The following is a 17,993-nucleotide window of genomic DNA, read 5'->3' as shown; positions in this document are numbered from 1 at the left end:
AGTAGCAGCAGCAGCAGCAGCAGCAGCAGCAGCAGCAGCAGCAGCAGCAGTAGTAGTAGTAGCAGCAGCAGCAGTAGCAGCAGCAACAACAGCAGCAGCAGCAGCAGCAGCAGCAGCAGTAGTAGTAGTAGTAGCAGCAGCAGCAGTAGCAGCAGCAACAACAGCAGCAGCAGCAGCAGCAGCAGCAGCAGTAGTAGTAGTAGTAGAAGCAGCAGCAGTAGCAGCAGCAGCAACAACAGCAGCAGCAGCAGCAGCAGCGTGTACTCGCTAATATGTGTACTACTGAATCGACCCAGTTTCACAGCTTAACTCGAACTTATCACTCAGTGGTAACGAACTAAGAACTGACTATCACGAGACGAAGTTTACATGCTTCCAAGAGCTTGATGCTTCGCGAATGTACGAAAAAACAATTGTTTACATTCCTGCAAGATGTTCGAGTACGGTTATTATGACACGTGTATGTGTGTGTGTGTGTGTGTGTGCGTGCGTGCGTGCGTGCGTGCGTGCGTGCGTGCGTGTGTGTAAAACTCACGCTGATCGTCAGCTGTTGGAACACGTACAAAAATATAAGCCGATAGCCGTGTCTAGTAAAGCAGTGTAGTGGCCTACGCAGACACACACGCACGCAGAAACATGCACGCACACACACAGAGCAGAGGGTGAGAGAAGTAGAGAGACAGACAGGCACGGACACAGACACACACACACGTACGCGCGCATGCACGCACACACACACGTACGCGCGCGCGCACGCACGCACGCACCACCCTCCCCCCACACACAGCAAATGCTGATGCGTTTTGATATACAGGTCTGCCGTTAGAAGGGTGGGGGAAGATCGCGATACCCGTTACCAGAAACATCGTAGCACGACTAATGTTAATAGCATTAGACTAATGGACCCTTAACGTTGACTCGTTGAGACTAGTTTATTTTTTGACAACGGGCCCCAGTATCTATCAATCTATACCGATCCCTTGCAGAGATCATTTTATTGGTTGGAAAGTACACGTACAGTGCATACTTCGACTTTGGCCAGTCGGCTAAATAAAATCTGTTTCTGCGCAATGTCTGTGCTATTTTCGTGAGGAATTTAACAAGAGATGTTGTTGTGTGTGTGACTGCATATTGCATTATAATATCGCATGCCTAGAAGCTTCCTATGAATTGTCTATACATGTGATCAGGAGTCTATCAATATATATCGAGTCTATCAATATATATCTATATATCTATATCTATATATATATATATATATATATATCTATATATATATATATCTATCGAGTCTATCAATATATCTATCAATATATATTGATAGACTCCTGATGTGATAATGGTAATGTCGTAGAAAGAAGAGTAGACTCGTCACAGCTATAGTGCTACGGCGTAGGTAAACTAATTAATGCGGTGTTAGCATTGATATATGGAAATTATCTCATTAGTGTGTAGCACAAAGGCTGCCGGAAATCACCGTGCGTGCGCGTGTGTGCGCCCATGTGCATGAGCGAGTGCGTGGGTGTGCGTGCGTGGGTGAGTGCGCGCATGTGCGTGAGTGAGTGTGTGCGTGTGCGTGAGTGGATGCGTGTATGCGTGTGCGTGCGCGTGTGTGTAGGCGGCATGGTTACTACCGTACGTGGAAATTGAAAGACTCGATCAATATACGCGTATGAGTCGTAGCTGTAAATGCGTTGGTTGTGAACACCTAGCACATATACAGTGGAGTCTACTGGAAACAACGTACCTTTTAGTCTCTTTTGTTCATCGCTAACTTTATAGCTCAATGACATCGAGTCACACGCTCGGAAAACCCCCACATGTTACGGTGACATGTATACTGTAAACCACAGTGCAGAGGCTCTGATCTGTAGAGATCCGTCTGTAGAGACGGTACAGTCCACAGCTACAGAGTACAGACCACTGATGCTCAAGGGGTCGTTGTCGTATCAGGTACTACAGATATGTACCCGAGGTACATATATGTATACACAAAGCAGGCCCGTAGCCAGGGGGGGTTCGGGGGGTTCAAACGAACCCCCCAGAGCCCCCCCAAGCAAAAAAAAAATGTTTTTTTAATTTGCAAGAAATTCACCTCAGGTCGCTCCATTTTAGTGTAATAATTGCAAAATCTCCATCGTGCGGGAGGGTGAACAGTGAACACCCCCCTCCCACACCCTCCCCCAGCAGGGCCGCGGTGCAGTCCGACCCCCCCTTGCTCGCGCAGAAACGCCAATCTGAGGGGTCTATTTTAAAAATTTAAGACCAGACCCAGACCCCCCCCTTGCGCCTGCTCGCAACTTTGCGTGTGAACGCGTTAGACCCCCCCTGCGTTACAAATCCTGTACACGCCCTGCCGAGCAAATTGGGGCCAACACTGAAAACGACCCCCGCCCCCCAATTATAAGCTGGCTACGCGGCCTGCACAAAGTGTACCAAGACTTTTTGACTACAGAACTGTACCCTAACCCTTAACACTAACCCTAACCCTAACCGCTAACCCTAACCACAACCCTAACCCTAAACATACCTCATATAAAATATAAACATAATAGCTAAACAACCTAAAACTACCTCGGGTACATATCTGTAGTACCCTGATACGACAACGACCCCATCTGCACCACTGATCTCTAACATCACTGACCATACTAACTCTATATCTCTCTCTATCCTCTCCTTTGATCTCTATATAGTTAGTATAATAGAGATCAGTGGTACAGACACGCGTCAGTTGTACATTTAGTGTCTTTCCTACACTTGTCATTGTGCCCTCCATCACTTCTTTTTATTTAGTTTTGATTTATTATATTCAGGTTATATTTAGCTCCTTGACGTACACCAGTCTAATAAACCATATAATAACCTATATAATATTAATAACCATGTGTCGATCGTTTAGTCATGTCGATTGGTCGAAAATCTCGAAGACACCTTGCTCAGACCAGACCCACGGTCACCACCAATTGCGAAACGATTTTAAGTTACTCGCAGCTAATTCCGCACTCGACTGGCAACTTGCCACTGATCTCTATTATACTAGAATTAATTAGATTTATTAATTAGTTAGTATAATAGAGATCAGTGCAACTTGCCCTTATTGAGCGTACACTGTGGTGCGCAGCTTGGCAACAGTTCGCCTCTTGTCATTCGCCATCATTCTTCTGCCGGCTATCGGCTCTTTCAGTTTACAATCACGCTGCGCGACATATGCAGTGGGCGAAACGCATTGTTTACATGTATGTCACGAGTTATCACGATTAGTTTTTCAAATAATACCCCTGAAGGTAACTATGCCAAGACAAAGATTTCTCAGGTAAACAGTTTCTTGCAGCTGCTTTCGAATTTTCGGTGATCAAATACAGTAGAAACCCGCGTATAACAACCTAGATTTTAAGAACCTGTTAGGCTAAAATTTCCCATTTAGACCCCTTACATAAGACCTGTTTTAGGCAAGTTTTAAAGTAGGTTCTTAATTTTCCCATGCAGATGAAGACTTAAAAAGAACACTGTGGCTATAATGCCGCGCAGCGCGGGCACGGTCTTCGTTTTCCTAAATGTCCCGGCAGTCTTAACCCTAACTCTAACCCTAACCCTAAACCTAACAAAAACCCTAGACTCTAGCCCTAAACCTAACCCTAACCCTAACCCTAATCCTAACTCTAACCCTAACCCTTGTTTACTTGAGATAACGCTAAAAATTAAAAACTGCCGGGCATTTAGGAAATCGAAGACCGTGCCCGGCAGCCGTCAGATATACGCCGGCTGCCGGGCATATAGCCACTGTGTAAAAATAAACACATGTAATATAAAAAAGATGAGCTCAACAATATCGATGAATGTGCTAGCAACCCTGGCATTGTTATTGAGACACAGTACTGCATTATTTACATATATCTGCAAATGTAAAATATTATCAAACAAGGATACAAGCGTCTCTTCAGTGAAACATAGTTCTTGTCAGCACATGATAAATAAGTAGATGTATTGTTTCCACATTACAGTACTGTATGTCCATTCAGAATCCAATAGACCAGCAGATGTATTGTTTTGTTGAATAAAAACAATCACAGAGCTGTGTTGAATGCTGGTTAGCACTTTCTAATGTCACCAATACTGAGTTCTTCAGCAAATTCTTTGGTTTGAAGTTTCCTTGTGAACCTCTTCAAGTAAGCCCTATCTCCAACCAACCTATAGTCAACAGGGATCTCAAGGCCCTTCCCTTGGCCAGCATTGTAGCGATTTATTAAATTTGGTAGACTAAGTGTATACATTTTGCTCTTGGCTGTATCTGTACATTTAGAAAATGAATTTTTACAATGATGTGAAGGGATTTGTATATCAGGCAATTATTTTGGAAAGTTGTGAATTAATTTGCAAGTTAATAAATTGATTTGTTATTCTGTGAATTGATTTTAAATTTTGAATCTAAATTTCTCGAACAATATATTGAATATAAAGTAATTTGTATTTTTAATAATTAATTTGAAATGTTTTAAATTGATTTAAAATTGTGTATTTGAAATGTTTGAAAATGATTTTTGAAGGGGATGGCATTTCATAGGTGGCAGTTCAACAGTATGTTTGTTTACATAACATTGTTGGAGATATTATATAATATTGTTACGATGATGTTTGCAGTGCCAGGCCATGCCGGTCGACTTGTCTTTGGGCTTCTGTCTGGCAAGGAGGTGGTCTGCATGCAGGGACGATTCCACACCTATGAGGGCTACCCCATCTCAACCGTACGTATGCATGCGCTCAGTGCTAGTGATGTCCTGATGATCGATTATAATCGAAAGTCAGTCGTTTGCAGCAACCGACTAAGCGCTCGATTATGAAAATAAATAATCGATTATCATAAAAAAAAATTTATAGTTTGCGAACATTGATCAAATGACTCTTTATTTTATTATTGTGTGTTTATGTTTGTTACTTTCCTAACCTACACCAAACATTAGCAAGTATAATCCTACTGTTACATGGCTTTTAGAATATTGTATTATAAAAAAATACTGTATTATATCAGGAGTTTATCAATATGGACAATATGATATATATGAAATCGATATTGATAGACTCCTGATTATATGATAGATTATATATTTCAATATCTGGTAGCCGCGATCGATAACATTCAACCGATTATCTTCGATCATCGATCGGGTGGGTGCAACCGATGATTGATGATGAAATCCTAACCGATTGCCATTGCTACTCGGTGCGCGGTAGTGATTGCAGGTTGCCGCGCATCCTGTGCTTCATCTGTGTAAAGTGCAGTACTCGAAATACTTTACCTAGCCACCTGGAGTGGTCGTCGGCGTGCTCTAGCCAGCTGGTGTTGCAATAGGCGAGAGATAAAAAATGCTGCTGCTGCTGGTGATGAAAAGTGCCACGGAGTCGACAGTTTCTGCATGTGTGCATAAAAAACACGTATAAATTGGTCTAGCCTGGCTGACATAGCAAAACTGGCCATGTGAGGCATGGTCTCTGACAGACTGGTAAATGAGTGTAATGCTGTAGTTGGGAGTAGTTTACATATAGGACTATATGATCATGTGTTACCTAGCAGCAATTAAATATGTGACCGTATGATCGTATCAGGAGTGAATAATAATAGAATAGTCTATTATTAGTCTAATTAGTAATTAGTTCACTCCTGATCATATATTACTAAGCAGCAATTACATATGTGTGCGTATGATCGTGTGTTTAATACTTGACAGCTATTTACATATGCGACCGTACGACCGTGTGTTGCGTTTCAGTGCGCGATGCCCGTGCGCGTGTTTCACCTCATGGGGGCTCACACGCTCATCGTGACTAACGCGTCCGGCGGCCTCAACCCGGCCTTCAACGTCGGTGACATCATGATCATCAAGGACCAGCTGTACTTCCCCGGGTTCGCCGGTGACAACCCCCTACGCGGGATCAACGATGAGAGGTGAGTCAGAGACGCATGTGAGTGGCAACTGTAGTCGTGCGCGCGACGCGTCAAAGCGTGAATGTGTAAGAATTCTTCCTGCAGCGATTGTTGTGCGAAGACAAATTATATTAAGTTGATCATAGGTGGAGCCACTGTCTTTCTCTGAACTTTATGGCGTAGCAATAAAGTTTGGTACGACTGAGCTCCATGTTCTATCGCCTGTTCTGGTTCTACACACGAGCGCACACAAAAACGAAACAGTGATGGCCTCTTGCTGACCCCACACTCTCCATGTTGACCCTCCATTTATGATGACCTCTCGTTGACCTCCGCACGCACGCAGGTTCGGACCGCGCTTCATCGCCATGAGCAACGCGTACGACGCGAAGATGAGGAAGCTGACGCACCAGGCCGCCAAGGAGCTGGGTCACGAGAAGTTCATGCGCGAGGGCGTCTACTGCATGCTGGGAGGTCCGTCGTTTGAGACGATCGCCGAGGCGAGGATGCTGCGTCTGCTGGGCGGCGACGCTTGTGGTGCGTAGGGCGGTACAGGGTTCGTAAGGGGTCTTGGAAAACCGGGAAGGTCCTATGGCATGCAGCGCGGGCAGTTGCGTGGGGTTTGTAGGGGGTCTTGGAAAACCGGGAAGGTTCTATTGCATGCAGCGCGGGAGTAGCACGGGGTTCATAAGGGGGTCTTGGAAAACCGGGAAGGTTCTATGGCATGCAGCACGGGCAGCAGTAGCGGACTTACACGTAAGTCGACAAAATGATGACTTATGCGTATATCGTCATTTTCGTAAGTCGGCACAAAATTGCTGGTCCCAAAAGTAGTGACTTATGCGAGTTTTACTGTAATAGTGATCGGTTGACACAATCAGTCAATGACCAATCAATCGATAACTGACTAATCGATGGTTTCCCGCTGCCGCCTCACCCTCGCGCAGGCATGAGTACGTGTCACGAGGTGATTGTTGCGCGGCACTGCGGCATGCGCCTGCGCGGCATCTCGCCACGATAACAAACACGCGCTTGTTTTCTCTCTCGTCTCTCTCGCAGGCATGAGTACGTGTCACGAGGTGATTGTTGCGCGGCATGCGCGTGCTCGGCATCTCGCCACGATAACAAAGTTTGAAACGCGCTTGTTTTCTCTCTCGTCTCTCTCGCAGGCATGAGTACGTGTCACGAGGTGATTGTTGCACGGCACTGCGGCATGCGCGTGCTCGGCATCTCGCTTATCACCAACATGGTCGTCATGGACTACGACGAGGTGCGGCTCGCCAACCACGAGGAGGTGCTGGAGACGGGCCGCAAGCGCGGACGCGACATGCAGAGTCTCGTGCTGAACACCGTGCAGCAAATAGAGGACCCGGAAGACGACGACGAACTCAGCGCCGCCGTGTAGGAGGGGGAGGAACCCGCGGGGGCGGGGAGGAGGGGGAGGCAGAAGCCAGAGAGAGTGGCTATAAGAGCTGTAGCTGATGTGTAGGATGCTCATAAGAAGAAGATAAGAGAAATATTCAAAGAGACGAATAGAGAATGAAATAATTTTAAGCAAAAAAAAACGAAAAACGAAATCTTACGAAAAAGAAGGAAATCTAAGAACCTTCATCTATTAACTCAGGCTGGCAAAGGTTCTTGCTAGTGGACGGAATATAGTGAGTACGTACGTGCTTGAACTCCACAAGTGAAACCAGCCATAGTCTAAACGATCTCAGTGTTGCTTGTGTTTGCTTTTCGATGGCTAGATGGAAGTCTTCAGTGTGTTCAAACATATCCAGCGTGTGTGCCAGTCAGTGTTTACATGGCGTGCGTGTGTGCGCAGTCATGTACAGGTTTTAGGGTTGGAAATCCTTTGTTAACTATCTCGTATCACTCGCACTGAAATATAATATACGTGAATTTTCGACGAATGTGAGCATTTTAAACGTCCGATCAGGTGTGCTACGAGCCTGCTTACTGTTCTCGTTAGAAGAAACGCATCACGAACTAACTAACGTATCCAGAAAGTAAACAAAAAGCACCCGTACTGTGCACGTTAAATGCTACGCATGTGGTTTTACTCTGGTGAACGTTGGTTACTGTGAGTTTGTGCAATGCTAACACACGATCGGGAGTTCCCTCATCGAAGTCATTCAAGAAATGTATTTCATTACACATTCAAACCACCTCACCTGTAAATGATGAATGGAACATACAGTACGTAAAAGAGATGAAAATATTTTTGTGAGATCGGCACGTTTTCTTATTTAAGGGCACAAGTTAATTTAGCGAATTTATCGTGAAAAATTAGCACGTGCCGTTTGATGCTGCAACGCACTATGGAGAATAAATATTGGAAAGGCATTGAACACTGTCCTCTTGCTATGTAATGGGCCAATTATGAATACGAGTTATTTGTTAAAACTGTTGCGGGTCGATCGTTGTTACGTAGTGAGTATAGACAGACTGTGGCGTTGAACTGCTGCTTGCTATCATTTCTAATATACATGATATATGTCTTCATGTACACAGTGCATGATTCCATCAATGCTTGAGGTAAATGGTGGCCATTTTCTCGTTGTACGGCCAAGCTTGCATTCTCGTGCTATAATTATTTGTGAAAATTAGCAATAACCAGATGTTGTGAGTGACGCTTGTGCACGTGCACACACATTCTTGCACGGTGCGCCAGTAGTGGTTCCATTATCGGTGCTAGTAGTGTGGTGGCCAACATTATACAGATATTAGCATAATACAATACTTTTAGTTGTATATGTTATTAGTGTGTAAAGGATTCTAATGGAATTTCCTCAATTTTTCATTTGTAAATGTTATACGTAAGAAATTGTCGCTTTCTATGGGATGGCTTGCAGCATAGTTCTAAATTCAACCGTGCAAACTATAGCAGCAGCAGAACAATTAGCAGTTGTAAGCAATGTAATTGTCCGTGTTTTTGCATCAAATTCATGAGCTCTACCTATCCGTTTGCTCTGTCACCTGAAAGGGAGGCCACACAGGTGGAGAGGGCTACACAGTTTATCGTTTTGAATATGTGACTGTCCGGTTATAGCATAATATTCAACGTTTAGTTGTACATTTCATTAGTAAATCACTAATATCTTATTTAATTATACTATAGAATTTAAGTATTTAATTATAATTATCTATCAATGTAATAAGCACTGCACAACTCTAAACATTACCAACAATATATAATGCATTTCTCTGTTAATTAAGGTATTTCTGTTTTATCCTCTCGAGTGTTTATCGTGACACAACGTTGACAGCAAATAACTGAGTATGAGCTGATCTGAAGTCTTCCTGTGCAGCATTTGAACTCTACAGCACTACCAACACAGCATCAAATTATGCAGAAAATCTAGCAAATTTCTTGATTGACATTCTGACCTTGACATTGACTAATTCTTTATAATACATGTATTCAGCTAGCCAGCCAATTTTGGTAAATTATCAACTATGACAGAAAAATCCATTTCGTTAGATATGATAATTCATATAGGACATTTTTATTACACTTTATATTATTTTATAATATATAAGTTATTTACAAATACAAATAAGTCTACATCCATATGGAAACCTATAATCACAGATTTTTCCTAAACATTTGACTTGCAGTTTAAATCACCGGATTTATAAAATCTAATCAGCGACATTGCAAAGCAAGAAAAGCTGCAAAGAAACGACACATGGTAGCAAAAGTTCATTAAACCATACAATAAACTAAAAAACATAAAATTCTGATTATAAGCTGTATGATCTCTGCTATATAGCATAACTGAACCAGGCCAGGTACCAAACGTTGTTCTGTTTTCTGGCTGACGGTATTCCAAACGCGGTACCAGAAACCTTGCAAGGTTACAGAGATGCAAAGACCTTACAGTTTGAGCCAACAAACAAGCATTACAGCACAAGCTAGCTACTGCTACTGTAGCTGGCTGAGCTTGAACTCGCAGGATACTTGCACACTGAGTATGAAGGGACCTTCCTGACCGGCGCGGTACGTGCACGGAGTTATGTTATAGATGCCTGCCGGCAAGCTGTCTATCTGAAGAACTGCAAACCCTGACCTGCAATACACAGATATACAGAGTAGCATAGACGCATCATCACCAATCACTGTTTTTACATATTTACATTTGAAGAGAATATATTCAGGATAGGATTTGGAAATTTTGGATCTATATAAATATTGCACTCATAATATTATTATTATTATTATGCACCTGCTGTTTGTTTATTGGGTTTATCCCTGAAGGCACTTACTACCTTGTCACTACATCCAGTGCAGTAGACACCGACAAGTACGAGAACATAACATAACATAACATATATATATATATATATATATATATTATATATAAATATATATATATCCATAACGAAATGTCATTCAATACCGGCCGATGTCCAACCACCTCTGCTGTCATTAATTCTTACCTAAAATCTCCAGACGTTTTTTTCGTGAAGACATTCTTGCTATTCGTGTAGTCTGTGCTAACACACCCGACGTCAAATCCAACGCTGTACTGCCTAAGAAATAGCATGGAATGACCGATATTCATTTAAGACATACAGTATTCGTAAAGGCATATTGATCAAATTGATTATAGAACGGTTAAATACAGAAGACTGAGGGTATGGGGAAAATTACTCTCACTGCTGCAAGGTTTCTTACTTAGGTCCCTTGAGATCAACAAGCATGCTGTTCTCCTCGGAACCACGCAGCGCCACCTGGTAGATCGGATTGTTACGATATGTTTCCCTGTTGTTAAGGCAGCCTCCTGCAGTCCTGGCTGTCCAACGACCTTCAACCTAGGATTTCATACGTATAACGATTAGAACTTCTAATACGTATAGTTTCAGAAGCATACCGATGCCACTGCCGATCACATAAATAAATGCTTTTTCCATTAATATTAGTGTAAATGTGTAACTATTTGGTTTATCACCCTTGGTAAAAAACATGATTGCGATTATTGGTTATCTTCTTAAGAAATCTTCCAGGCTTAGCTATTCTGTCTGATGACATCGTAGCAAAAACACTAATAGATACCACTAGCATTCCCAAATTCTTACACGCGTGGCCAGACCCTGCTGGGGCAGTTTACAGCCCAACCCCACCACCATACCACGCTCACTGGTAGTTTTTGGCACCCTGCTGGCGCATTCCTCGGTCTGCTGATGCCTCCACTGCCTGGTCGGCGCTGCGGTTGTGGCACGTGAAACCGCCGCACTGATTCTGTGGGGAGTGGCATTGGTGGATCAAGGAACGGGCCAGTGGTGTGCCATGAAACTACCAGTGAGGGTAGCAGTAGTGTAGTGTGGTAGAAGGATTCGCAGGTGGGAAACCTGACGGGGGCCGCTACGTGAACGCTCCCACTGTGGCCCCCTGTACCACCCGGTGAGGGTTGTATGGTGGTGGGTTTGTGCTGTAAGCTGCCCCAGCAGGGTCTGGCCATGCATATAGGAATTTAAGAAATCCTAGTGGTTTCTATTAGTGGTTATTGCGGGGTGCCAAAAAACCACCGGGGAACGCCACCTTTCGTTTCTGCTTGTAGTTGTCGACGATCTTGCGGAGGCTGAACTGGCAGGTGGCATAGACGCGCAGCGTGTAGTGGATTGTCGTCATCTTCTCGTACTCGGACACGACGAGCGTGTAGAGCGAGGACGCGCTGCCCCCTGGCGGCTGTGATATCATCTTGCACAGGTAGTGCGGCGAGTTGATGCGCACGCCGTCGATGTGAGGCGGCGGATCGTCTGCAAGATTTTTCGGAGAAAAAAACTTTTACCACTCATTTTTCGGGGAGACAACGGGGTTCGTACATTCAGAGGCAAAGAAAATTGTACAGGACCTTTCTAGGAATTTTTCAGCACTTGGAGAAGGTTAGTAAAATCCGAGGCAAAGAAGAAATTGTCCAGGACCTGTCTAGGATTTTTTCAAATACAATATGTATGTACCTGGTTTCCAGGCCTTTCCTGACATGGAAAATGTCAGTTTAAAATTCCAGAACCTTACAGGGTTTCCAAGAGCTGTATGTATCCTCGAGATGTGAGATAGTAAGCCAAATGTGACAGCCTGCACGTGGTGACATATTGCGAAACTTCTACCTTCTTACGACCCTTTTCCTCTCATACTGTCTCCACATTATCCACCAAACTCTCCTCTACCTCTAATATATTCCTATCTAGATCAATTCCAGCCGTTTAACCACCTCTCTGTTCTTCGTTACTTTACATCTCTATGCAGTTCTATTACGCTGTCGCCCATGTATCTTAATTATAAAATTAAACAGGGAGCTATATATAGAGCGTAGTTCTGCTGAGTTTCTACAGCTTAGACAAAAACAGTTGATGCAGTTTTAGTAATGAATAGCCATCAATACGCGCGATCACTAGAAATGCAATGTGATAAGCGAATCTGCCGGGACCTATCGAGGCAAAGCTAAAGTTAGAAGAATAGTAGTTTCAACGTACGTCAGTCTTGTCCAGTTCTTCCAACTTTAGCTTTGCCTCGAAAGCTGATAACTACAGACGACAAAGCATTCGCCAACTGTGCTGCATTTTTACCCGACGACAGATTAGTTTATCACATTTCAAGCAGAAGTGTTTAATATAGACTCAGGACTCAGGCGTGTATAATATAGACTAATATATCTATATTATACACTCCTAATTGCATTTCTAGTGATCCCACGTCTCGCGGGTACACCTACATGGGTGGTAGGTACCACGGATTCACTTCTCACACTGCATCTCTAGTGATCGCGCATCTCGCGTACACCTACAGGGAGATATATACAGGGTGTACACCTACACGGGTAGTAGACGCGGCGGCCGTCGCCCTTGTACACGACGATAGCAATGAACTCTTTGTTCTCCGCAAAGTCGTCCTTGTCGGTGATGTGTCGCGTGAGCAGCACCCACACGGCGCCGGCGCCCTGCACCTCCAGCCGATACTGCGGGTTGTCACCTATGTTGTAGGCGTCCTTGATGGGGCCGCTTCCCGCGTTCCACGTGCTGCGGAGAGCGGCGTACCCGGTTAGTGGATCGTTAGGATCGTTACAGCTCTACCTTCGCTCCCACTACAGGGACAACGATGCAGTTATGCCTATAACTGCATACTAGCATAACTGCATATTGCATACTAGCATAACTGCATACTAGCATAACTGCATACTAGCATAACTGCATACTAGCCTATAACTGCATACTAGCATAACTGCATATTGCATACTCCCCTGTAGCGGGAGCAAAGGGGCCACACGGGTGGATCGTTAGGATCGTTATAGCCTCTACCAACTGTACACCTTCGCCCTCCCGCCTACAGGGAACTACTTTATTCCCCCTGTAGTGGGAGCGACAGGAGCCAAACGGCCCGTGGATCCTAGGATCGTCATAGCTCTACATATGTATGCACCTTCGCTCCGCTACAGAACTACTTTAATTCCCCTGTGAGTGGAGCGAAGGGCCAAACGGCCGGGATCCCTGAGGATCTCATAGCTCTACACATGCTAGCCACCTTCGCGCTCCGCTACAGCGAACTACTTTATTCCCTCGGTATGGAGCGAACGCGGGCGCTACACAGGGTAGGCGATCGTTAGCGTCGCTTATTTAGCTCTACCATTGTAGCCACCTTCGCCTCCCACTACCAGGAGAACTACTCTTATTCCCCCTGTCAGTGGCAGCGAAGGGGCTACACGGCCCAATGTGCGAATCCCTAGGATCGTCATAGCTCTTACCATCTGTAGCCCACTTCGCTATCACCGCCTACAGGAACTACTTTATTCCCCCTGTAGCGGGAGCGAAGGGGCCACACGGGTGGATCGTTAGGATCGTTATAGCTCTACCAATGTAGCGCCTTCGCTCCCGCTACAGGAACTACTTCATTCCCCCTGTAGGGGGAGCAAAGGGGCCGCACCGGTAGAGCTAGTATCATTAATGATGGGATCGTTACGGGATTACGTTTGTCCGTCGCGATCGAATTACTGGAGTTATTATCTCACAATGACTGGAAATAGTTGAACTGTTCTTTAAGGTACATGTTGCATATTGAGTGCTGCAAGTACGTGTAAGTTCGAATGAACCACACGTGAAAAAACTATGAAACAATGTAGGTGACAGCAAAATCTTGCCAAGTAGAAAAACATGATAGCATGATGTTTCTGTAAGCCGATAGTTATAACAGTCAGAGCAAGCACTGTCAATCACTAGTAGACAGGGTGAGGGTAAAGCAGGAGGGTAAGCAACACGTAAATTACCGGATGGTGTTTGTTTAAAAAAAAATATGCCGAACTTCTATGGAATATGGTAGCACAACAGAACTATAATTGGTTCACGAAATAATCGACTTGGACTTTTTTATCTGATACCTGTCGGCAAACAGCCGCACTAATTTTGTGTGGGTGGCATTGAAATAAGTGGAAGGACCTAATAAATCGGCAAATCTTTCCATATCACGTACGTTTTCGAACGTACATACCTGTGAATGCAGTAAGTATGTTGAAAGAGATCTGGATTCCAATTCATGTACACCACCTCGTAAAACTGGCAAACAGAGTCATAATCTATCCAGAACACGCCTATAAAAGACAACAAAACAAATGCACAAATTACAATGATGCATCAGACTAACCAGGAAATTTAGTCTAGAACTTTGATGATTCGAGTCCTCCCTATTAAAAGGTATATGAGAAGAAACACCTGGGGTCCATTGACAGAAACATCATAAATAGATATTAATATATAATAATGATATTATATAAAAATATATATTTATATATATATTTATATTTATATTTTTAATATCTAATATATATTCATATATTATTATATAATATATTAATACATATTAGATTATAATTTTAAAATGTCATGAGTTTTGCACATTTGAGACATGACAAGTATTTAAGATGTTTCTGACAACCTGGGTAATAATTAGTTACTCGTCCACAAAAGATGGACAATGGCAGAACCCCTGATGAATGTCACGCACCATCATCAAACTGCTCGGCACTTTTAGGGTTGTAGTTGAGCGCCCTCTGTAGTTCGGGGGTCCAGTGACGCGCGTCACGCTCCGAGTAGTTGCCCTTCCATCGCAGGTGGTTCCACGGGTTCTTCAACATAAACAGCTGCTGGCCCTGAAACATTTTTGTCAACATGTCTGTAGCGGTGGCCTGGCCCATCTCTACCGGACGCAGACGAGAATATCACGCATCTGGTAGTGATAACAAAAGCGGCTTGAAAAAGACATCGGACTAGTTGTAAAAACTCACTTTAGTCAAGATTTAGCACAAAATACTTATACCAGAAACATATCTTGCGGATGTTCGCGGAACGGCAGTGCACACCTATGTTACTTTCTTTTCAGATTGAGCTGTTAACGTGGTTGAACGTGTTTCTCAGTAATAAAGACAAAGTCGTTTACAGAAATTCAGCAGTTTTCTTGTGTCCGTATCTGGAACAATACTCATGTGCAGTAGTATACATACACATATACATAGAACCACGTTCAAGCGTATGGGTATTAAATTGTATTTTTCATAAACCCTCCAGTATTAATAGTCAGCTTAGAAACTTATTAGACAAGTGTTCCGTTAAATATTTCGTGCTGGTAACGCGGTGTCTAGAATTTACGACTTGGATAGCGATTCATCTAGTAAATTGAAGTTGATTTAATTATTTATTCATTCATTCATTCATTCATTCATTCATTCATCGATTCGTTCATTTATTCAATCAATCGTTCATTCATCCGTTAATTCATTCAGTCACTCATTGAATGACGATTCATTGATAAAAGAACATGGCTCGCAAGCTTCTGACTGTCTGAAACACACAGATGCGGCTACTGTGAGTCTACGCAGTCGTATGTTAACACAACGCATATATAAACGAGACGTATATAGCATATATGAACACGCACTTACATGCCAACCCTAAAGCAAATATGATGCATATCTACATGGAGTTCCTGATAGCTACAGTAGACTAATGTGACCTTTGAACTCAACTTTACTCTCTCACTGAGCCACGACTGCACAGCGCCATGAGATTTCTAACGGCTGTTCTTCGGTTCAATAATGCCCAGTAACTGAATTAAATCGAAATTTAATTAGGTGGATTAGAACTTTAAACTTGAGAGCAATAGCTGGTGCACGCCTGAAGTGCGCCTGAATGTGTGTCTGCGCTACTTTTGACTGGAGTGCGATTATATATGGAAAGGATGAAACTCAGGGAGAACGCGACAGAACAGGTATTCGCACGCGTGCCTTGATGTGTGTACGTGCGTGTGTGCGCGCGTGTGCGTCCATGTGTGCGTGGGGTGTGTGTGCGTATGTGCACGCGTGCGTGTAGCTGCCTACAGACCGTGTGCGCGTGTGTGTACGTGCGTGCGTTCATGTGTGTGCGTGTGTGTGCGTGTTTGTTTGTTTGTTTGTGCGTGCGTGCGTACGTATGTTTGTTTGTGTGTGTCTGCGTGTTCGTTTCTCGCTCTCTCTCTCTCTCTCTCTCTCTCTCTCTGTGCGTGTGTGCGCGCATGCACATGTATGCGTGTGTGTGTGCGTGCGTGCGTGCGTGCGTGTGCGTGCGTGTGTATCTGCGTGCGTGTTTGTTTGTGTGTGTGTCTGCGTGTTCGTTTCTCTCTCTCTCTCTATGCGTGTGCGCGCGCATGTACATGTAAGCGTGTGTGTGCGTGTGTGTGTCTGCGTGCGTGTGCGTGCGTGTGTCTGTCTGTGTCTGCGTGTTCGTCTCTCTCTCTCTCTCTCTGTGTGTGCGTGTGTGCGCGTGCGTGCGTGCGTGCGTGTTTGTTTGTGTGCCTGCGCGTGTGTTCCGATCGTGTCGACATCCGACATCTAGTCATGCGTAGACAGAATCCACGTGTCAGGATAAGGTTACGAAAATGAATCCAGCGAGCCTCTTTTGCTTTTGTTTGTGAATAATGGTTGTGGTGCAGTAGGAGCTGTGGTGGATTGAGAATCATTCTCGATGCCTCTGGACATCCGAGATACGAGAACGAGAATCATTGCAAAAATCTGCCTGCCGCTTGTTATGCTGTGGCGCAAACCAACCGCGTGCGTTCAATAATTTATTTATTTATTTATTTTGCCATCGATTTTATTGGCTTATATCGGATGACGCGACCGTATCTATCATAATCAGAAAGGTGTGTACAGAATGTGTGTAGAGAGTAGAGACTGTGTGTGATAGGGGACTTGGCTTGCCTTTACCTGTGCGCGTGATGGTCACATCACACCTTTCGCACTTGGTTTTGCTGTGCGTAAACCAACTGCGTGCGGTATCCATTGATTTGATTGGCTTATATCGGATAATGCAACCGCATCTATCATAATAAGGGGGTGTATATTTGTGTGTAGACTGTCCAGCGTAATAGGGATTCGGCTTGCCTTACGTGCGTGTGACGGTCAGATCACACGGTTTCAGGTGGTGCGTGACACTGCCCGACGGAGACCCAGTTTGCTGAACCTGCTGCTGACAGTGATAGTGACCGCCATGATACTCAACCTGGTGCTGAATGCACTGGACGACTCCAATACACACAAGCACGGCTACATGAGACAGCTGGTGTCCAAGCCAAAAGCAGGTGCACGTCCTTATATAGTTAGGACTACTGTTCTACTGTCCTACTGTCCTACACTGTTCTAGCACTGTACGTAGCATCGCATCCGAGAAACACTGATATGACATGTAATACACGCACGCACGCACGTACGCAAGCACACACACACGCGCGCGCACACAGGCACGCGCGCATGCACACGCACGCACGTACGCGCTCACACACACACGCACGCACGCACACACACGTTACATATCAGTGCACATCCTTGATGAAATGTCAGCTACCGTTGCAGCTGTATCCAGATGTAATTAACGTCCCTTTTCAAGTCTATAGTTTTCACACGCATTTCACATCAAGTAAAACAGTTTATAGGTTAACTAGACAGATTTTACGAGTATCGCACTATATTAATAACCATAATAACGTATAACAACTCTGGGAAAAGCTCTCTTCACACGTATCCACATATTATGCAGTTCTGCGTTA

General features: G+C 44.2%; 2 protein-coding genes across 2 annotated transcripts in view; one reads left to right on the top strand and one right to left on the bottom strand.

Annotated features, from left to right (window-relative positions):
* The window catches only part of LOC106812139 (purine nucleoside phosphorylase-like), a gene marked incomplete at its 5' end in the record, with an annotated part of 15,814 nt that extends 6,677 nt beyond the window's left edge, over nt 1-9,137 (top strand). Inside the window, 4 exons of the mRNA XM_014815930.1 lie at nt 4,642-4,745; nt 5,769-5,944; nt 6,270-6,460; nt 7,093-9,137. Coding sequence (XP_014671416.1) covers nt 4,642-4,745; nt 5,769-5,944; nt 6,270-6,460; nt 7,093-7,328 — 707 coding nt within the window. The remainder of the gene's footprint in view (nt 1-4,641; nt 4,746-5,768; nt 5,945-6,269; nt 6,461-7,092) is intronic.
* Nucleotides 9,138-9,410: 273 nt separating this feature from the next.
* Nucleotides 9,411-17,993, bottom strand: part of LOC106812138 (calpain-7-like) — a 27,109-nt gene continuing 18,526 nt past the window's right edge. The window contains exons 18-24 of the mRNA XM_014815929.1: nt 14,922-15,113; nt 14,409-14,508; nt 12,744-12,946; nt 11,469-11,686; nt 10,605-10,741; nt 10,367-10,459; nt 9,411-9,996 (exon numbers count right to left, since the gene is read on the bottom strand). Of these exons, the coding sequence (XP_014671415.1) occupies nt 9,852-9,996; nt 10,367-10,459; nt 10,605-10,741; nt 11,469-11,686; nt 12,744-12,946; nt 14,409-14,508; nt 14,922-15,113 (1,088 nt within the window). The 3' untranslated portion in view covers nt 9,411-9,851. The remainder of the gene's footprint in view (nt 9,997-10,366; nt 10,460-10,604; nt 10,742-11,468; nt 11,687-12,743; nt 12,947-14,408; nt 14,509-14,921; nt 15,114-17,993) is intronic.

Source organism: Priapulus caudatus, unplaced genomic scaffold, assembly GCF_000485595.1.
Source record: "Priapulus caudatus unplaced genomic scaffold, Priapulus_caudatus-5.0.1 Scaffold612, whole genome shotgun sequence".
Taxonomy (NCBI): Eukaryota; Metazoa; Priapulida; class Priapulimorpha; order Priapulimorphida; family Priapulidae; genus Priapulus; species Priapulus caudatus.
The sequence above is the reverse complement of the archived record's forward strand: the minus strand, read 5'-3'. Positions and strand labels throughout refer to the sequence as shown.